General features: G+C 54.6%; 2 protein-coding genes across 2 annotated transcripts; one reads left to right on the forward strand and one right to left on the reverse strand.

The window, feature by feature from the left end:
* Window positions 1-4553: 4553 nt before the first annotated feature.
* On the reverse strand, window positions 4554-5767 carry LOC121062864 (olfactory receptor 14A16-like). Its single transcript, XM_040543152.1, has one exon. It carries the CDS (start codon window positions 5543-5545, stop codon window positions 4586-4588), a length of 960 nt encoding a protein of 319 aa, XP_040399086.1. The 5' UTR covers window positions 5546-5767; the 3' UTR covers window positions 4554-4585.
* Window positions 5768-11629: 5862 nt separating this feature from the next.
* LOC121062860 (coiled-coil domain-containing protein 81-like) lies at window positions 11630-16276 on the forward strand. Its single transcript, XM_040543148.1, has 8 exons — window positions 11630-11708; window positions 12213-12274; window positions 12781-12934; window positions 13181-13437; window positions 13835-13905; window positions 14334-14422; window positions 14539-14656; window positions 15551-16276. The coding sequence occupies exons 1-8, from the start codon at window positions 11630-11632 to the stop codon at window positions 15930-15932; spliced, it is 1212 nt and encodes a 403-aa protein (XP_040399082.1). The 3' UTR covers window positions 15933-16276.
* The last annotated feature ends 5523 nt before the right edge of the window (window positions 16277-21799 follow it).

The raw sequence follows: 21799 nt of genomic DNA on the forward strand, positions 1-21799 counted from the left end.
AGACTGGGGCAAGCAGCTGGGCTCTGCCACAGCCACTCAAAGTCACCCACTCTGGAGTCTTCCAGCCTAAATTTTTCGCAGTGACCCTGCACGAGTTTCTCAAGGTCCCAATGGTCATTTCAAGCATGGGTCATCTTCAAGAATCCACTGGCAAGTGTGCCAGAATGCATGGTGCCAGCCCACAGGAATCCCAGCCTCCCTCACAGAACCTATGGACTTGTCCAGGCTGTCGTCTGGAGTTCCCAGACTGCAGTGACTCCCTTGAGATGATTGTGAGTTGTGTTATTGACTTTCCATAGCTCTGCTAGAAACTGAGCTGTTGTTCTGGCTTCCTTTAGCTCATTTTTTAAAACTTCTACTTCTGTTTCTAGGACTTGTGTTTTTGTGACTTCCAACTACAGCTGTTTGATTTGTAACCAGAGACTATGTCTGTGGGCCCTACGATCTTCATGGAATCATATCATAGAATCATAGAATGGCTTTGGTTGGAAGAGACCTTAAAGATCATTTAACTCCAACCCCCCTGCCATAGGCACGGATGCCACCCACTGGATAAGGTTGGCCAAGGCCCCATCCAGCCTGGCTTGAATATCTCCAGGAATGGGGCATCCACAGCTTCTCTGGGCAACCTCTTCCAGTGCCTCACCACCCTCTGAGTGAAGAATTTCTTCATAATGTCTAATTGAAATCTATCTTCTTTTAGTTTACAACCTTTCCCCCTTGTCCTATCATTATCTACCCAAGTAAAGAGTCTTTCTCCATCCTTTTTATAAGACACCTTTAAGTACTGAAAGGCTGCAATAAGGTCTACCTGGAGTCTTCTCTTCTCCACGCTAAACAGCCGCACCTCTCTCAGCTTTTCTTCACAGGAGAGGTGCTCCAGCCCTCTGATAATCTTGGTGGCCCTGCTCTGGACTCACTCTAACAGGTTCACATCTTTCTTGTGCCTGGGGCCCCAGCAAAGGTAGGGCCCCATCTTCCTCTCCTCTGGTTAAGACAGTTAATTTGGGAATTTCCTCCTCCTCCAATTTCTGAATGTCCTTTTGTGCATTCTTTACCTTCTCATCTGTTTCTCTAGGTGATCCTGTGAATCACATCAGGCAAACCACATGGTTCAAATGGCACAAGCTACCTTCTTACTGCCTTTTCAGTTTCCCAGTTGTAATGAATAATGGTTCCCAGGCTGCAATGGTGGGACCTACTACTTCAAATCAGCCTATCCTGCAAGGGCATTTTCCTTTTTGAAGGACCCTCTTTAGGAGTTCTGCAACATACTTTTCTTCCCTAACATGTGTATTGGGCTGCATGGGTGGCCTCTGTGAGAAGGGACCAGGAGCTGCCCCAGATGTGGAATAATTGCTGGAGGTGGCTTATTGAGACTAAAGGAGCTGCCCCAGTTGAGATCAGAGCTAGTAGCTCCCTCTCGAAAAGGGATCCGCTGGCTGCAGGTCGAAGCTGAGCCAATGAGTGACACTAGTTGTGCATCTTTGATAATATTTTTTAGAAAGTACAAAAAAAAATCTTTGTGCAGCAACAGCTGGCAGAAGAGTGAGAAAATGTGAGAGAAGAAGCCCTGCAGACGCGTGGAGGAGCCCCTGGTGGAGCAGGTGGATGTGGCCTGAAGGAAGCTGCAGCCCATGGAGAGGAGCAACCACAGGAGCAAGATTTCTGGTGGGAGCTGCTGCCCATGGAGAGGAGCAGTCCATTCCTGAAGGACTTTCCCCAGCTTGGTACAGGTCCATACTGAAGCTCTTCTTGAAGAGCTGCTGTCTGTGGGGAGGTCATGTAGGATCAGTTTGGGAATGGCATCCCATGGGAGTGACCCCACACTGGAGAAGGGAAGAGAGTAACCTGGAAGGAGCAGCGGAGATGAAGCACCATGGACTGATGCCCCCATTCCTTATCACCCTGCACCTCTTGCTGGGAGGAGGTAGAAGAAGTGGAGTGGTGGTAAAGTTGTTTCTAGTTGTCTTTACTTGTCACTGCTCTACACTGTTATGTGCTGGCAAGAAATGACGATGATCTTCCCCAAGTCTGTCCTGTCTGCAACAGTAGTTGTGAGCCATTTCTTGGTCCTTACCTCAGCCCATGAGTTATTTATTTGTATTTTCTCCCTGTATCCTGCTGAGGAGGGGTGTTGAGAGAGCAGCGTGGTGGGCACCTGGGAGACAGCCAAGGTTAATGCACCAAAGCTGGGCATTGAGTTTTGGGGTAAATTGGGGGTCCTGGCACTGTGGAAGCTTCCGGTACTATTATGGCTTTATGTGCATTCCCCTCTGCAGGACAACCAAGCCCCACTGTCCCACCTGCAGCCCCCTGGGACCTCTCTGCAGTCACCACATGGGGCAGCCTGCGTGCAGGGGTAAGGAAATGTTCCCCCCGCACAGCCCCCTGCCAGCCCTCACTGCCCCAGCCCCCACTGCCCTTCTGCTTTAGCAGCCTCCCCCCTTCACCCAGCCTTGTCCCAGCCCCAGCATGTCCCACACAGGGGTTCGCAAACAGCCCTGCCCTGGGGCTGGCTGGGCTCTGGGCCCAGAGAGGGACCAGGCTGGGCTGGCCATTCCCCCGGTACAGGCCCTGAGCCCAGCAGGAGGATGGAGGTGCTCACATTTCAGCAACCGGCCCTCCCCAAACCGTGGTGGAAGGCTGGTGCTGGGAACTACTGGCATGAGGGGCTGGGGCTGGTGGTAGTTTTCTTGGGCAGTTTCTCCTTTTTTCCTGCTACAAGAAGCAGAGCAAATCATGTCTGACCAATCTGGTGGCCTTCTATAATGGAGTGATTGCATCAGCTGACAAGGAAAGATGGCACCTGCCTGGACTTCTACAAAGCCTTTGACACAGTCCCACGTGACATCCCGATCTCCAGGTTGGAGAGCGGTGGATTTGAAGGGTGGAGCATTCAGTCAATAATGAATTGGCTTGAAGGCTGTGCCCAGAAGTGTTGGCTCCATGTCCAGGTGGAGGCCAGTGGCGAGTGGTGTTCCTCAAGGGTCTGTCTTGGGACTGGTGCTGTTTAATATTAATATCAACGACATAGACAGTGGGATCGAGTGCACCCTCAGCAAGTGTGCAGATGACACTAAGCTGAGTGGTGCAGCGATACACCAGAAGGAAGGGATGCCATCCAAGGGACCTGGACAAGCTAGACAAGTGGGCCCATGTGAACCTAATGAGGTTCAACAAGACTAAGTGCAAGGTGCTGCACCTGGGTCAGGGCAATCCCAGACATGAGGACAGACTGGGTGAAGAACTCATTGAGAGCAGCCCTGCAGAGAAAGACTTGGGAGTTCTAGTGGATGAAAAGCTCGACATGAGCCAGCAGTGTGTGCTTGCAACCCAGAAGGCCAACTGCATCCTGGGCTGCATAAGCAAAGGATAATGACAGGACAAGGGAGATTGTTTTTAAAGGAAAAGAGGGGAGATTTAGATTAGAGATTAGGAGGAAATGCTTCACTCAGAGGGTGGTGAGGCACTGGAACAGGTTGCCCAGAGAAGCTGTGGATGCCCTATCCCTGGAGGTGTTGAAGGCCAGGTTGGACGAGGCTCTGGGCAACCTGATCTAGTTGGTGGCATCCCTGCCCATGGCAGGAGGGTTGGAATTAGATGGTCTTTAAGGTCTCTTCCAACCCAAGCTGTTTGATGATTCTGTGATTCTATGATCTCTGCCTTGAGGTATGCTGCTTGAGAGCCCCTTGGGCATGAGGATGGTCTGCAGGGCCCCAGGACCTCCTCTGTCTGCTCCCTCCTCTCGTGGGGCTCACAGAGGCTGCCAGCCCTGCAGAGGATCCAGAAGAGGGCTTGTCCTGCCCATGGTCACAACTGGACCATGGCCCTCCAGATTCACCCCAGCACCTCCAGCCTTGCCCAAGGGTTATGTTTGGGGTACTGGCAAGCACTCAGGGTGGGGAGATTGTCTCAAGGACATGTGCTAGGGACAGGGACTGAGGAACAGCAGCAGACTGATATGGCTCCTGGGTCATGCTTGCCTCTCCAAGGCAATTTAAAGCCCAGATCACCGCATCAGTCCCCATCCCTCCACTGATCTTTTTGAGTGCTCCTGGTTGCCTCTGTTCTGGCCATGCTGGTCAGGGTGGGAAGAAAACCCAGATGGATGGGAACGAGTGCTGACAAAACTCCTTCCCCAGGGGTCTTTAGATATGCAAGATGCTTGGAAGGATTATGGAGCATTTCCAAAGGCACTAGGTATGTTCAGATATGCCTGAAGACAACATGAATCCTCCTGCAGTCTCCCTTGCCTGTGCCTGCTGCATCCCCACTGCCTCCACAGAGACAGCAGACACCTCCTTTGCCTCAGATGCAGAGATACCACACAGAGGCTATGAGAGGGTCATCTCACACCCAGATACATACTTTATGTGGGCTCCAGGAGAAAGAGAGAAGGTTGATGCCTCAGCAGAAGTGGAAGGAATCCAAACAGTTGTGAAGGAACATGGTAACCACGTATAACAAAAACAACAGAAAAAAAATGTATTCATGTATATTAATAAATAATATATATTATATGCATAAAAAAACAATAACAGCAACTAAAACCAAACAGGTCTGTCATGGGACAGACTGTGAGTCATTTGTGGAGAGAGAGGAAAAGTTTATCGCTTCTGAAAAATGTCCACAAAATCGCTTTCCTCAGGGCATCCTTCAGCTCCTGGTTCCTCATGCTGTAGATGAGGGGGTTCACTGCTGGAGGCATCACCGAGTACAGAACTGCCACCACTACATTCAAGGATGGGGAGGACAGGGAGAGGGGCTTCAGGTAGGAAAAAATTCCTGTGCTAATAAACAGGGAGACCACGGCCAGGTGAGGGAGACATGTGGAAAAGGCTTTGTGTCGTCCCTGCTGAGAGGGGATCCTCAGCACAGCCCTGAAAATCTGCACATAGGAGAGCACAATGAAAACAAAACACCCCCAAAACAGAAAACCACTCAATATGAGGAGTGCAACTTCCCTGAGGTAGGAGTTTGAGCAGGAGAGCCTGAAAATCTGGGGGATTTCACAGAAGAACTGATCCACAGCATTGCCTTGGCAGAGGGGCAGGGAAAACGTATTGGCGGTGTGCAGCAGAGCATAGAGAACCCCACTGCCCCAGGCAGCTGCTGCCATCTGGGCACAAGCTCTGCTGCCCAGGAGGCTCCCATAGTGCAGGGGCTTGCAGATGGCAACGTAGCGGTCGTAGGACATGATAGTGAGAATAAAATACTCTGCTGACATCAGGAAGAGAAAAATAAAGACCTGTGCAGCACATCCTGCATAGAAAATGGCCCTGGTGTCCCAGAGGGAATTGGCCATGGCTTTGGGGAGAGTGGTGGAGATGCAGCCCAGGTCAATCAGGGCAAGGTTGAGGAGGAAGAAGTACATGGGGGTGTGGAGGCGGTGGTCGCAGGCTACAGCTGTGAGGATGAGGCCGTTGTCCAGGAGGGCAGCCAGGTAGATGCCCAGGAAGAGCGCGAAGTGCAGGAGCTGCAGCTCCCGTGTGTCTGCGAATGGCAGGAGGAGGAACTCGCTGATGGAGCTGCTGTTGGACATCTGGTGCTCCAGGGAATAGGCACCTGTCCAAGGAGAAAACAGAAGGAGATATTAAGGTAGAGTTCAGAGGACTCATTCCTGCTCACACTGGACACATGGGGCTTCCTATATGTGAAGGGAGACATTTTCAGCGACTGGGTCCCTGCATTGCATGAGTGGCATTTGGTCCAGTGAGGGTTTTTGCCTATTTACCATCATGAGAGATGATGGTATATTGGCCATCAGCCTATGTAAGGGAGGAAAGACAGATTCATCTCATCCTAGTTTAGTCACAGGGCTGTAACTCCCAGCCTCTTTGATCCGCAGAGTGAAACCAGCCCGTGTCAGGGAAGATGGAGCTCTGCTCTGCAGGAGCTGTGGCTGCAGAGGAGGCAGCTCATGGCCTGGACGCCCTGGCCTTGAAGGCAGAGGCTCTGCTGGGGGGAGAGGAGAACGAGGGGGCTTGCTCAGAGGACAGCGTCCGCATGGGAGGGACAGACAGGGAGCAGCAGCCAAAGTCCACCCACCACAGCATTTCTGCCACAAGATCCCTCTCCTTCTCTGCCAATGTCTCTGCTGCCCGCAGCTGTCCCTTCCAGTAGCTGCTTCCCACATCTCCTTCTTGTCATCACTCACAGACCCCAGCCCAGCCCCTGTTCACACAGCTCTGCCCTGCAGACACCCCCTGGCAGCAGGGGAGTGATCAAAAGCATCTCCCTGCTTGCAGGTGCACAAGAGCAGGTCAGACAAACCAGGATGTGTCCAGCAAAGGTGATGCTGGTGCGGTCTGTAGGCAGAGCAGTGTGTAAAAGGCCTTTATGAGGTACCCGGCAGATCTACTGATTTCTCCTGATAAAGATCTTAGTGCTGTATTTACACCTGACAGTGCCAATTCATTTTCCCTTAGGAGGAAACAAAAACCACTGACTTTACAAGATCCTCATCTGAAAACTAAGTCATCCCTTGCCTGTATTCTTAGTAACACCTTCCTGGAAGTCCCCTTGGTGCGCTGTGGACGTGAAAGCAGGCTGCCTGAGGCAGCAGCCTCCCGCCAGCAGCAGGACCCTGCCCTGCCGGGGGGGCTCCTCCCACCCGCAGCTTCTCCCCGCAGCGCCCTGGGCAGCTCCCCGGGCAGGCTGAGTGCTGAGCCTGGCAGGCGGCAGAGGCCCTGCCCCGGCACACAGCCCCTGGGGCACAGCAGGGACCCTGCTCTGCACCACAGCCCTGGGCACCCCTGCCTGCACCCCCGGCTTCTCCTTCCTCCAGGAGCTGCGGCTGCATTGCCCTCCAGCCAGACACTTACCGGGCTCAGGGCTGGCAAGTGTTCTCCCCCAGCGAGCTCTGTGCATCCTGCCACTTCTGCCTGCCTTTAAGCACTCTGTCTGTGCAGGCAGTGCCCCCAGCCCTGCTGCGCTGGGCAGAGGAGCTGCTCCTGGGCAGAGCTGGCTCTCTGCAGCGCTGCCCGCTTGCCAGGAGCTCCCCTTGGGCCCAGGAGCCCGGCCCAGCTCAGCAGCAGAGGCCCAGCCCAAGGCCTCCCTTGCTCTGCCCCCCACCAGGCTCCCTGCCCATGGCCCTGGGGCTGCAGGGGAACCTGCTGGGAAACAGCCTGAAGGAATCCCTGGGCTTCCCTCCCTCCCCTGGGCACACACACTTCTTCACACCAGGCTCATTTCTCCTAGCAGAAAAAGAATTACCTATAACAATCACCTCTTCTCATCCCAGATGATGATGGGACACCCAGACATGGTCACAAAAATAACTCCTTTAACCCCCTGCTTACGGAAGGGATTCTCATGCTGGGTTTTTGTCCTGGGGCTGTAATGGGGCTCAGATCCCTACCATGCCTGCCACAAACCCCCAGGACCTGGGATTCCTCTGCCCTCAATTTAGGTGTGCATAACATGAGCACCTGCAGGTGAGCTCCATTTCTCACCTCCAGGAAGAGACATGATCACCAATGGAGATGGAGGAAATCAGGGGGTTGCAAACACCTGGTGACATGTCAGGGGGCAGAGGGACGTGCAGGTATCTGCAAGCTCTCATGGAGGAACCCTGAGGGACAGGGCAGCACCTGGGGGCATCCCCTTGGAGGCTGGTGGGGAATGCCTTTGGCCAGCTGAAGTGAAAGCAAATGCACACATTTAGGACAACTAAACCTGTCCCTCCTCAGTAGGCTCAGGGCAGCCTGTAGAGGCATCCACCTGACCCAATGGAGAACTGTGCCACAGGGAGAGCTCAGTCTCTCTTCCCCTCTTCTCCATCTGGTTTTCCCTCCATCTCCAGTGACTGTAACGACACTTGTCTCATGGACATCCCTACATTGCCTAACCACGTTGAGGGCAGCTGCTCCATGTAATAGCCAATTCCAGGCCTGCAGTGCTACCTGAGATGCCAGCGCTGCCCAGCACCACTGGAGCATGCAGCTGACACGGGCAGCACAGGACCCACAGGACAGCTCTGGCCATTCATAGCTGGTACTTAACGGGCACCCCTGATGGCATCTCCAACAGACTTGATGCTTATGAGCAAGTGGCCGCTTCCCAGGGCTGCAGCAAGCCAAGGTCTGTCCCTCCTCTATCCAGTAGAGGCAGGCAGCGCATGGATATGAGGCACATCACACCGGGGTTTCCACTTGTGTTTGCAAACACTGCTGCTGCTTCTTAACCCCATCCTTTACTCAAGACACAGCCCAGTGATTTTTTTCTGTGTCCCTGGATCACAGGATGCCCATAGCCAAGGACATTGGCAGCAGTCCCTTCTCCTGCCTGGAGATCAGCCCCAGCTCCAGCACTGGCCCTCAGGGCTGCACCAACACCACCAATGGCCCTCTGCTGTCAGGGTGGCACAGCCCAGGCCTGTTTCTTTCTGGCCTCAGGAACACCAGGGCTTGCTCTCCTTGGGGCCACTCATTTCATCCTCCTGTGGCCATCTGCCATCCACAGCAGCATGTCTCTGCTCTGAAGGAAAGCTTCTGCATGCCCGGGCTTGGGCACAGGATCTGGGACAAGCCTGAGTTTGGCCCTTGGGCCACATTTGAGGTGCTGCAGCCCAGATGTGCCCCAATGCCCTCAGCCTGGGGCACGATCCCCGCCTGCTGTCACAGGGCTGGGACATGGATGGAAGAGCTGCTGAGGTGTGGGGGGACAGGTCCCTCAGCTTGGGGTGCCGTGCTGGATGGGTGCAGATTCCTCAGAAGAGTCAAGCGGGGATGATCAACAGGGGGTTGCCCTCCATGTGAAGGATCTGTCTGGATGCACGGAGCTCGTCTATGGGATGGGCAGGAGACTGAGGGAGCCCTTATGGGTGAGGGTCAGAGCAGAGGCAGTTAGGGTGACAGTGTGGTCAGAGATAAATGCCTGCAGTCAGGCTGAAGAAGTGGACAAAGTCTAGTGGAAGCCGTTGGACTAAGTTGAGTTCAATGACTCCATGTCACCCTGGAGGCCTTTAATCACTTGGACGGTCACAGGAAAGGGACACTGCTGGGTGCAAACATTCCCAAGGTTTCTGTGGGTTCTTGGAGACAGCTTCTGAGCACAGCTGCCAGATGGGCCGACATAGGTGATGTTCACCAGGATCTGGTACTTGCAAACAGGAAAACATGTATCTTGACACTCCCCTTGCCAAATACATGTTGTAGTCATGCCAATGATGTAGTCATGCCAATGCATGTAGTCAGCCAATGCATGTTGTAGGGAGGGAGAGGAGAGAGACCCAGCCCTGCAGACCCCAAGGTCAGATGAAGCGTCAGGGACTGATCACAGCCCCCATTTCCCATTCCCCTGCACTGTTTGGGGGATAGACGTAGAAGAGGGTGGATTGTTGGAGGGTGTTTTTTAGTTTTCTTTTAGCTTCTCACTGCCCTAGCCTGTTAGTAATAGGTAAGAAATTATATTGATCTCCCTATGCTGAGTCTGTTTGGCCCATGGCAGTAATTGCTGCGATATCCCTGTCCTTGTCTCAACCCTTGAGCCCTTTTCATCATATTTTCTCCCCCTTTCCCTTTGAGGAGGGGGAGTGAGAGAGTGGCTGTGGTGGAGTTCAGCTGCCCAGCTGTGGGTGTGGTCTGTGTGGGCTGTGGGTGGTGGTCTCAGGGAGGAAGGCCATAAGTCTTCCTCACAGTGTACTTTTCACCCTTGGTCAGGATTCTGCTGAGTTTGCTTTCTTCCTAACCGCAAGGACTGGTTTTTGCTAATTATTTCCTTATCTTGGGTTCCAATGTCCAGTTTGAGATATATTGTCCTCCAATGTCCTCTTTGAAATATATTGTCCATACATCTGTTTCCCGTCCTAAACATAATGTTCTGTTTACATTTTATTCCTCCTTTATCTCAACTTCTCTAATCAGTATGCAGGTTGGCCTGAGGCCTTTCTGTGTCGTACCAGTAAGGAGAGAGAAGGGGTACAAGCTCTGTTAAAAGAAATAATTCTGAGATTTGGGGTACCTTTGGGAACGTCATCAGGCAGAGGTCCACAATTTATAGCCAAGGTAGTTACTGAAATAAGCAGACTATTAGGTATTAGTTTTGGGGTACCTTTGGGAACTACACACACGTCGGTCAGCGCCAGCGACATGGAAGACGTAACCACAGTCTCCGCTTCAACTGGTAGTTAAGAGAGTAACTTGAAGTTGAACCAAACTATTTAAACGAACAACTATTGGTCCTTATTTATGTTATTAGGATTACTGAGGGAAGAACAATAGGATATTGCAATTATTCAGGTCCTTTGGGAGGGGAGTGAATATGATGGATAAATTGATTGTCATGGACTGACCGAATCACTTTGCATTAAATGTTCATCTGCACTGCATTGTTTCTTGACACTCACCTTGCCAAATGCATGTTGTAGTCCAGCTGCTTTTCAGCACATGGAAAGAGATGAGGTTTCAGGGCCCAGCCCGACACCCAGCGCTGCACTGGCTCACTCTTGTCTTTCCCTGCAGCCCATTTGTCAGAGTCCAGCTGACACAAGACCACGTGCATCTGCGTGCAGTATGCCACAGGTCTCCTGAAGTGAGAGACTTTAGATCCTAAATCACGACGGGTTCCTCCTTTGTTGTGCACACAAAAGCACAAGTGGTCTCCTGCAGGCAGATCTGGCAGCCCGGCTGCAAGGGGCAGGCTGCCCCTCCACCTCAGCCTCTTCCACGGGCTCCTCCTGCTCTGGAGGCCCACGGCCACGGGCCGCGGGGAGGCTGCGGCAGCCTTAAGGAGCACGCTGCGTCTGTCCCAGACAGTTCTCCCCACTCTCCTCTTCATCTGCAGCGCATGCCCTACTCCTCTCCCTCACCATGACGTGCTGAGGGTATGTTTGCCATTCCCTCGTGTACCACCTCTGCCTCCCGCATGGCAGACAGGGGGATGGTGCTGAGGCCTCCTCAAAGCACAGAGCCCGGTGGGCTGTGCGGGGCTGCAATTCCCTCCGTATAACACATCCTACTTGGACAACAGCAAAGGCTGGCTGTCGTTCAGCCAAGTTCAGGCGCGGTGAGGGACTGCTGCATCCCAGGTGCCTTCGCTCCCATCTTTTGAAAAAGGCCTAGCCCCAGGACAGGCCTCAAACCCCACCTTCCTGGAAGGGCTTCCAAGAGCAGAGGCGTGTTGAGGCAGGCGGACAGCGGTGATTTCTCCAGTGCTCCACTTCCTTTATTCCATGGCCTTTGTCACCATGTGGAGATGTTCCTGGTGGATTTGTCAGGAAATGCTGCTAAAGAACTGGGCAGAAGGGAGGTGACGGTTTCTCAGGACAAGAAGGGAAATCTCTCGTCTCTCTCCCGAGCTGTGCCGTCTCCATGCTGCTGACCTCATAAGCCTTCAAATGACACGTGCTGATGTCACAGGGGGAGGCACTGCATCACCAGGATATCTTCACTGGAGCAGCGGCAGTGCCGGCACTTCCCTGCAAGGCCTGGTCCCTGCTGGGCGCTGCTTGGGTGCTCCCCACCGCTGTCCTTCTGTGGCCAGGAGTGGGGGCAGCAGGCAGCAAGGTTGCACTGGGCGACCCTCGCTGACGGGCGGAGGAGCAGGGGCACCTTGCAGAGGAGCTGTGGTTGAGGAGCCAGGGCGGGCATCCCTTGTCCTGAGCTGAGGGCCAGCAGCAAGCGAGATGGAGGGCGGCTGGAGGGTGACCATCACCTCTGACCTGACTTCTGCGTTCCCAGTGCTCCTGCAGCTCTCCCCCAAAGGTGAGGGTGTCAGGAGCCCCTTCCCAAGGGGCAGCCCAGGGGCTGTCAGCTGTCCAAAGCTGCAGGTCCTGGGCTGGGGGGTACTGGTGGTGCTGGACAGAGCTGGTGGCTGCTGCGAGAGCCCTGCCTGAGGGTCCCGCTGGGCTCAGGGGACAATGTGGCAGCCAAGACTCCCGGGTCCTGATGCCAGGGCTGTCCTGAGGCCTAGGGCTCCTCTGGGCATGGCTCAGACTTCTCCTGATGGGGGACAATCCAGGGCCAGGTTTCCCTGGGAGCTGGTGCCTCTTTGGGATCTGTTTGTGGGAGGAAAGACCTCGGTGTCCCAGAGACTGGTGTGGCCTGCAGCTCCCCCAGGCCTCTCAGGAATGTCCCAGGAATGCCTGCACGGTGTTTTTCTGGGGTGCTTGTGTATGCCTGCATGTGTCATCGCCTGGGTGAGGTGCTTGCCAAGAGGTTGTGAGCTGGCTGGCCTGGAGCCTGACCTGTCTTCTCCTTGCTTTCCAGAGACTGAGGCTATCTGGGATGCTGTATCCGAGTACATTCTGGAAGAGCTGAAGCAGGATAAGGTGGGCTGGTGTCCTGGGCCCTGCAGAGCAATCCCTGCCCGAGCACCATGGCAGTGCACTGAGACTGCCCAGGGTGCCCGGAGCAGCTTCTTGGCCAGCTGGGAGAGAAGCCAAGGCCAGATGTGCTCTGCCTCTCAGGTGTTTGGCACACCCTAGGGCTTCACTCTTCCCTGCGGTCTGAGTGGAGAGGGCGAGCAGAGAGATGGGGGAATATCCTGGGTCCGTGCCTAGGACAATTGCTGGGAATCAGTCCCAGGCCTAATCCGTGTGCTGGAACCCTCTGGGCGCTTCTCTAGCCAAGGGATGTTGGCAAATCCTGTGAGGGGGGTGACGAGAGAAACAGAGGATGCGGCTCTTTTGCAAAGCTTTCCAAAGTGCCCCACCTTGTCCCATTGTCCCTCAGGAGTGGGCAGGGCACAGAGCAGTGTCCCCCTGCTCTGACAGTCATCCCTTTTCCCGTCTCTCAAGAACTCCCTCGTCAGCCTTTCTGTCTTTTCTGTGTGCAGGGCGTTCAGGTTGCGGGACTCGGGACCTTTGCTGTTGTCCAAGAGCAATTCCATGGCAAACAAGAGCTGCTCTTGGTTCGAAGACCTTTCTTCCAGCTGGACATCGATGAGTTGTGGCTGGAGGAGATCTACTGTCCCACTGAGATCCTCCCTGGTGAGAAGGCAGCAGCCCCCCTCTTCCTGCCCCCTGTCCGGAACGGTTTGTTCTCCCTGCTCTTTGGAAAGGCCTGGGAGAAGTAGAGGATTGTCTCCAACGGTCAGGGTACAGCTTGAGTTCCCCCAAAAGAAACCGTGCCCCAGGAGCTGTTTCTCTTAGCGACCCTTTCTCTGGGAACTTGTTCTGAATGTTGCAAGCAACTTGGGCTTGCTGTGGCAGTGAGGATGTTGCTTCTCCTTGCAGATGGCGTCAAGATTGAGCCGCTGAACTACGTGCAGCTATCGCAAGCCACCTCCTTCCCACTGCACGTGGTGAAGAACTGTGTGCAAGAGACCATCCTCTTGTACTGCTTCCTCCTGAGGAGCAAGGAGCACGTCCCCTTTGGCTTCAGGGACATTGGTGTTTTGACGTGCGAAGACGGTTTCCTGTGCATGAAGTTTTATCTGGACTGTGTCAAACGTCTAGAGAGCACTGCGGGCCTGGTTGCACTGCTCCACAGTGTAAGTTGGTGAGGTTTTGAGGGCTACTTAACTTCTTTGGGAATCCTAGCGAAGGGTGAGCAATCCGACCGCTGTTGGCCAGCCCGGACACGGCAGGCCAGTCAAATGCCTTTCCCCGTGCTTGCCCCCTTAGCTGCTTTCTCCATGAGCAAAGAGAGTTTCTTCTGAGCCTCTGGACGCTTGCCCCTGCAAAAAGCCTGGCAGTGTTACTGTACAGCCTCCATATTCTGCCATGCAGCTCCTCCAGAGCAGAACAAAGGGTCATGGAAGAGGCTTTGGAGGAGGGCTTTGGAGAGAAGGCTTTCTTTTGGCTTGGGAGACAGGTTTGCTTCCTGTCAATGAGAGCCGTGAGAAAACTGCCTCAGAAACCCTCCAGCAGGTCTGTGTCTCTTTGCAGAGAATGTGGCCGGCACATCTGACTGCCTTCAGTGGAGAGACCACCGCTCGTGGGATCCAGATGTTCCCAAGGTGAGTGCATTTCCTCCGCAGCCCTTGGCTGACCCAGCGGGAGGCTTCCCACCTCCTGCTTTGGAACGTGCACGGTTGGGTCTCCACGCTCAGCACCCAGTCAGGGCTAAGCCCCGAGGAGACTGGTTCCTGGTTAACTAATGCTGAGCTTCGGCTACGAGTGTCTTCACCTGGAGAGGAGGGGCATTGTGGTTGTGTTTCTTGTGCCCGTGCTGCCGCGATTCCCGTCAGAGAGAGTTGCCTGCATGTGGAGGGGAATTTAGGCTACCTTTTCAGGTGCTGCGGGAAGACTGACAACAAACCCCATGCATGGACATGACGGAAAAGGGATGCCATGCCTTGTGCAACACCAGGAGGATTACTGCCAGCAAGCTGCAACGGGTAGGAGGCCAGCCTTCTTCAAGGCCGTGTCTTCGTTTGTTTTCCAGGTTTCATCTGACTGTGAGGAGAAGGCCAGAGGCCAAAGTTTCCACCACCTCGCAGGAGGAAGCTGCAGGAGAGAGCAGGACCAGAAGAGGTAAGGGAACAGGTCCCTGCTGTCTGGGGGTGGTCCCTGTCCCATGCTGGCTGACTGGAACCAGCTTAAAAGGCAGTGCCCACGCAGCTGCTCTGAAGAGCTTCCTCCTTTCCTAGTTTCAGAGTGCCATCCTGACAACCTGCTGCAGAGGAGGAAGAAGCTTTCCCTCCCCATGCTGACAAGCTGGGAGCCAGGCACAAGGCAGCAAGATCTGGAGAAGAAGCCTTCTACCAGGTGAGACCCCTGCGGGAAAGGAGGAAGGAGCCACTTGCAGCCACACAGGAGAGATGTCCCCTTTGGACCCACCAGCCGCAGGGTGGCTCCTGACACACGTCCCAGCGGAGGCCGCTGTCTCAACGGATGGCAAGCGTGCAGCACGTTTGCCTGAGACTGGCACACCAGCTTCATTTTCCACCAGGGCCCCGCTCCCTGGGGCAGCTGAATGCAGGGCCTTGTTGCAGAAGCTCTTCTCCCTTCAGGAGTCCCCCCACATTGCAGCAGAGTCCATCTTCTTGTCTGTGGGAGCAAACGTCCCCTGCCTTCATTCTAACGTGTCTCACCGTGTCTTAGGATTGCCGTGGCCCCATCTCCCCTGCTGTTTCTTCCAGCCTAAGGAGCTGTGATAGCAGATGGAAAAGTTTCTTTCGGGCATTTTTTTCAAACGATATCCCAAACGTTGTGGCAGGCACGAGAGTGCTGAGGTAGGGAGATGGCATGACTGCCCTCCTTACCTGATGGCTTTCTCCGATGCTACTGGCTCCCCAGCGATAACCTGTTTTCCACCCGTAAGCGCAGTGTGTTTCAGGGCCCCAGAGGAGAAGCTAAAGTAAAGCCCGGGTGGGCCATAATGGTGTCTCTTGGATCCTGTCCTTGCACAACACACTGCTCCTCTCCTTCTTCCACCACAAAGGGCCTGGATACGGGCATCCCGAGCCTTCCTGAAGGCAGGTGGTGCCACAGCTTCGCGTTTGGCTCTCTCTGTCTCTGCTGAAGTGAACACGGCCAGTCCAATATGCCCGCTCGCTGCGGAACTGCCGTCTGCTGCAGAGGCTGACGCAGCTTGCGAGCGCGGACTGGAGACCGAATTCCCCTGGGCTCATGCAGCCTCCTCCTGGTGTCTGTTTGCAGTGTGCTCCCCCCGTGTCCAGGCAGCTCCCCCGGGACGAAGAAGGCAGACAGGCAGGAAACAGCTCCTCGAGCCAAGTCCACCACCACTGCGCTCCCTGCTCCTGAAGCCTCCAGGAGAGTGCTGCAGGTACCTGCTCTGCCTTGCGGCAATGACCGTGCTGTTTGGGCCTGTACAAAAGCCTCTTTGTGTGGAGCGATCCCGAGCAGGTCCCTTGGGATGCGTTCATTTTCACATTTGTTACCTCCTTCATCTCTTCCTCAGGAGACGGAAGGTGGCGTCCCGCACACCTTCCCTGCCTCTTACTGCCTCCCGTGTTGCCATGAGCCACTTCATTTTGACCAGGGGCCATGGAAAAGGAACAAGGCCTTTCTGGGTCATTGATGGCAGAGGGCTTTGGTCACCGCGGGCTGTTCAGCTGTGTTTGTCACGAGTTGAGGAGCCTGGCCTAGCTTCAGGGCCCCTCATCCTTGAGGGTCGAAGCACTGCTGACAGACCGGCTGAGGCGAGGGGGCAGGAGTGCGGGTTAGGCCTGAGGGACAGCTGAGACCAATCCTGTCTGCTGTTGTGTTTGTTTTTTGTTTTTTTTCCTCCAGGAGGTCTGGAACCTGTCTTCGCAGTGGGACCAAACAGACAGCTCATGGCCCACGTACCAAAAGCTACAAGAGCAAGCCCGGGCAGAAATGGCTGCGTGGGAAGCCTGGTCTGAGGGGGAGGACCAACAGATACCCCAGGTACTGGCAGTGATCAACACCGCTGAGAACAGCAGCGATCCTTTCCGCCAGGGCTCCGAGGGCAGCAGGTCCCAGGGTGGTGGGAGCAGGACGGGCTCCAGAGCGCAGGGCAGGGCTTTGCCTGCTCCTCCCTGTGAGGGAGAGGTTGTCAGCAGAAAGTGAGGGATAAAAGCAGCAGCCAGACGTGGGCTGGCAGCGCCGAGTCGCCTGGTTCCCAGGTCCTGCTGCAGGGTCCTTTCAAGAGGTCCTCTGGGAAACAGCACCTGTGTGTCCAGTCCTGTTTGATGAGAGTGTCTTCTCCTTGCAGCGATTCAACAGCCAACATGCTTGGACTCCCCATCCTCCAGCCCAGCCCAGGAGCAAGGAGGTCAGGAGGAGGTGGAGGAAGGCTGAGAACCCTGCCCCAGCAGAGGATTTGGGAGCAGCAGCCAAGCTGAAGAGACTCCAGCCTGAGTAAGTGTGTGCCGGCTCCGTTCCCGTCCTGGGGCACTGGAGTAGCTGTTGAGTGATGTCAGGACATATCCAGGAGCCCGGTCCCTGAGTCCTGGGGTTGCCTATGACACCCTTTGATTCCTCCTAAAGTGGGCATGACCTTGGTTACCACCAAGGCCTAAAACTCATCACAGGTTGAAAGGGTGGGTGCACGTGGCACCGCATGGGTGCAGGGTCTGGCTGAGGGGAGAGGCAGAAGGGGTGTCTGACAGAGGCTGAGGGATCCCTTTCTCCTGTTGTTGCAGCCACCTTTCCCCACGAGCACTCCAAGTTTTGGAAAGGTTGGAGCCGCATCGCCACCAACAAAGTATATTCAGAATTGTTGCGGAGGCAAACCGGCTGCGGCAAGAGCAGCAGCAGCAGCTCCCCTGGTAAGTATCTCCAAAAAGGGATGGTGCTTCCCGCTGCTGCAAGGCCCATCCTTCCCTTGGGGGCAGCACTGGGAGAAAGAGGGCACGTCTCCGACACCCCTCCCGAGACAGACGCAGGCTTTGGAGACTCTGGAGACTTTGGGACTGGAGCTCCCTGACACCTGCGGGGAGCGGCTGGGCACCCAGAACAGGCTTTCCCATGTGGGATGTGAAAGTCCTGTCTGAAAACAAAGGGGTCCCCTGGATGGCTGCCTCTCCCCTTTCCAAAGCCGAGAGTCTGTCCTTCCTTTGGAGAGCGCTGACACCAAGACACCTTGCCCTGAGGGGGAATACCTGTGCAGAATACCCAGGGTCCTCCGCTCCACCTGACCCAGCCCCAGGCTGATGAGCTGCACCCCCGGGGACCTTGTCGTGAGCTTGGGCACGAGGCATCTGTCTCGCTTCACGGCAGCCTTGAAGCTCCATGGGAAGCAGACCCCTACGTGCACGGCCCGAGCTAAGCCTGCAGTATTTCTCTGTGTTCAGCCTGTACACAACCTGCTCATCCTCTTTTCCTTTTGACTCCCTAGCGCTAGGTGCTGGTACCGCAGTGGAGGGGAAGGTGCTGGGAACGGTGACGGCAGCAGCGGAGCTCTGAGCAAAGGGGCTGGGAAGCTCTCCCGCTTTCCGCCCCTGAATGGAAAATAAAGAGCACCGGGGCTCTTCCCGGCCAGACTGCTCGTGTCACTTCATCCACCCTAGACTTGAGTATGCATAAGCTGGATCTCTGCTTTGAAAGAGGAATGTGGGTTGAAAGGAGAGCTCTTGCCAAGGCTCCCATTTCTATGCCTGCGCTGTCTTAAGTGTGGCTTCCCGTCATGATACTCATCGCTGCCAGTTGCGCGCGTTTCCAGTGCAGAAGTCTGTGTCTCAGCCCATGTCCCCATAGCTCCCTCCTAGCTAGGGGAGCTCCGTGGCAGACCTGGAGGGGAGGCCCATGGGGACGAGGAGCAGGCAGAGGCATGGGGAATCTGAGGGCATCTGAAAGGACTCTCAGGGCCAGGTCTGCGGCTGTGTATGTGCTTGTGAACCCCGAGAGTGCTGTGTGTGCCTGCAGCAGTGACCGGCTGTCTCTGCCAGCCCCAGGGCAGGAGGGGACTCGGCTGTCTGTGCCTGTGTGTTACGTGAGTCCTGCGTGTGGGTGCTGTTGAAAGCAGCGCCTTGTCTGTGGTAGTCTGTGTGACCGGCTGTATCAGTGTCCTCCCTGGGTGTCCCTGGCACAGGTGCTCAGCTTCGTTACTGGTTGAACCTGCAAAGGGGAAACTGGCAGCCGTGTCCCTCAGCCGGGGCTGAGAGCTGGGGACCCTGGGCACTGGGCTGGCTTCCAGCGGCCGGGCAGGACCATGCTGGGTGGTATCGGTCTGTACTGGGCTCCAGAGCATCTGGGGTAGTCAGCAGGATCTGGTCAAGTTGTGTGTCTTCCTGAGATTGTGTGTACATAATGCGTATAATATGCTGGGGGACCGATCCTTTGCTTCTGTTCCCTTAGGGTTATATTTACAAGGAAACTCTCAGAGCATTGTGTGGGCACCCAAATGGGACCTGTGCTAGTAAATTCTTGGGTTGATTGGAACAAGTGGATTGAAAAGATGTTTACAGAGCATGAGGAGAAAAGTAAGAGGCACAGATGGCTCAAACTGCAGGCCTGGTGGCTGGTATTCACCGTTTAGGGGATGAAAAGAAATGCTCACCAAAGCACGTGCTTTGGTGACCTCCTGGTGACCTCCTGACAAGACCTCCTGGATCCTGATCACTTCCAGCTGTGGAGATGAGAAATGATAGTAGAGAGCTGGAAGAAAACTGACAGAATCAGGCAAAGGCTGAGCCTTCTACAAACTGAACTTTCCAAATGCCTGAAGAATCAGGTAGAGAAGGGAAATGCACAGTTGCAAAGAAGTAGCCTTAACGTTCAGAGATTTAGACCTGGTGGAGCCCAGCAGCCCTATATCTAATCTAAATCTACTCCTTTTTAATTTAAAACCACTAGTCCTCGGCCTATCACTACACCCCCTGAGAAAGAGTCCCTGCGCAGCTTTCTTGGAGGCCCCCTTTTGGTACTGGAAGGCTGCAATGAGGTCTGCCCAGAGCCTTCTCTTCTCTAGACTGAACAACTCTCCCAGCCTGTCTTCGTGGGACAACCCTCTGATCAGCCTCGTGGCCACACTTCCTTTGATGCAGCCCGGGATACAGCTGGCTTGCTTTTCTTTTATGGCATGTGCGCATTGCCAGCTCATGCGGAGTCTCTCACCCACCAATGCTCCCAGGCCCTTCTCAGGGCTGCTCTCAATCCATTCTCCACCCAGTCTGGATTTGTGCTTAGGATTGCCCTGATCCAGGTGCAGGACCTTCCACTTGGCCTTGTTGAACCTCACGAGGTTTGCATTGGCCCCCCTCTCAGGCCTATCCAGGTCCCCCTGGATGGCATCCCTTCCCTCCAGCGTGTCGACCATGCCACACAGCTTAGAGTCATCAGCAAACGTGCTGAGAGTGCACTCAATCTGCCGTCCATGTCACTGACAAATATATTAAATAATGCCGGCCCCATACTGACTCCTGAGGGACACGACTCAACACTGATCTCCACTTGGGCATGAAGCCGTTGACCACAACTCTCTGAGTGCAACCATCCAGCCAATTCCTTGCCCATGGAGTTGCTCATCCATCATATCCACGACTCTCCAATTTGGAGACAAGGATGTCATGCAGGACAATGTCAAATGCCTTGCAGAAGTCCAGGTAGATGACGTCAGCTGCTCTTCCCCTATCCACCAATGCTGTAACCCTGCTGTAGAAGGCCACCAGATTTTTCAGGCATGATCTGCCCTTACTGGAGCCACGCTGACTGTCACCAAGCACCTCTTTGTTTTCCATGTGCCTTGGAATAGTTCCCAGGAGGAATATACCAATATACCCAGTATACCTGTAGAAGCCCTTCCTGTTGCCCCTGATGCTCCTGACAAGAGTCAATTCTAGTGGGGCTTAGCTTTCTGAACTTGATCCCTGGCTGCTCGGTAAATGTTCCTGCATTCCTCCTAGGAGGCTCAAGGGAGACCTTATCGCCCCACTGCCCCACACGTGGTCCCACAGCCATGCTGCCAAGGCACCGCACATGGCAGTGCACGTTCAGGGCTGAGTCAAGCTCTTACTGACCGCACCAGGGACAATAGACATGGGACACAGAATGCAATGCACAGGAAAAATTATACAGAATAAGCAACCAAATAACGGTAGTTTTGGAGCCACGGGCACCCCCATGTCCAGTCTCCAAATGGGGTCCTGCTATCATTTGTCTTCAGTTGTTTGGTTAATTCTTGTAATTCCTGTATCTTCACGTGTACCAAGTGGGAATGATCACTCAGGTTGATATAAGACATACCTGCAAAGTCCTTGCAACCATGACCACGGACAAGTAACAAAAATCAATCCCAGCTCTATTTTGTAGCGTAGCATGCCTTATTAATATTTACGTCAAGCAGCAAGCCAGGTAGCGCAGCACTAGTGGCATTACTAAATTTACTTAGTCAGCACGCTAGGTGATTCAGGGTGGTTAACGCTCGAGCACTAGCCAAACCAGGTTCCGTACTATTCACCCACCATGACACTGAGTTGTTTTTCCCTGTATAGGTGAAAAATGTGCAATAGATCGCTGACAACGAGCCCAGGAGGCTCATTTCTTGGGACGGGAGGCTTGGTGTCTGCCCAGCTCTGGATAACCAAGCATTCCAGGAGTCGCTCCAGGCCTCGCAGTGTGGCTCTCAGGCCATGGATTGGTCACAGAAGCGGGCTAGCCGTTCCCGTCTCAGCAGCGCTCCGACCCGACAGATGCAAAAGGGGTGCTGCGGTGTAGCAAGACTCAGGCACTTAATATCCTGGCCTGTGGCATTAGCCGTGGTCACCCATACGTTCTGTTGAGGCTGTGGGATGATCCACGCTGATATGGAAAACAGCCGGGGGTGGGAGTGGGGGTGGGGTGATGGAGGGGAACCATGGCCACGGGCTGCGGGGAGCCTGCGGCAGCCTTAAGGAGCACGCTGCGTCTGTCCCAGACGGTTCTCCCCACTCTCCTCTTCATCTGCGGCGCATGCCCTACTCCTCTCCCTCACCATGATGTGCTGAGGGTATGTTTGCCATTCCCTCGTGTACCACCTCTGCCTCCCGCATGGCAGACGGGTATGGTGCTGAGGCCTCCTCAAAGCACAGAGCCCGGTGGGCTGTGCGGGGCTGCAATTCCCTCCGTATAACACATCCTACTTGGACAACAGCAAAGGTTGGCTGTTGTTCAGCCAAGTTCAGGCACGGTGAGGGACTGCTGTATCCCAGGTGCCTTTGCTCCCATCGTTTGAAAAAGGCCCAGCCCCAGGACAGGCCTCAAACCCGCCCTCCCTGGAAGGGTTACAGCTGTGGCTGTACAAATATATATATCACTATACAGACAGAAAATGTGAATATTTCCACCAAGAAAGGCAGATAATACAGGTATGATTGGCACAAATTTAGCCATTCAAAGATGGAGCATTTCAGGGAATCTTTTTAACTCAGTTCTTCTCTGCTCTAACAGGCAGGAGAGTTCGACAAGTCACAGATTTTTCTCTGTGCCAGGAGTGAGGGGTGGCAT

Source organism: Cygnus olor (genome assembly GCF_009769625.2).
Source record: "Cygnus olor isolate bCygOlo1 chromosome 34 unlocalized genomic scaffold, bCygOlo1.pri.v2 SUPER_34A, whole genome shotgun sequence".
NCBI classification, from domain to species: domain Eukaryota; kingdom Metazoa; phylum Chordata; class Aves; order Anseriformes; family Anatidae; genus Cygnus; species Cygnus olor.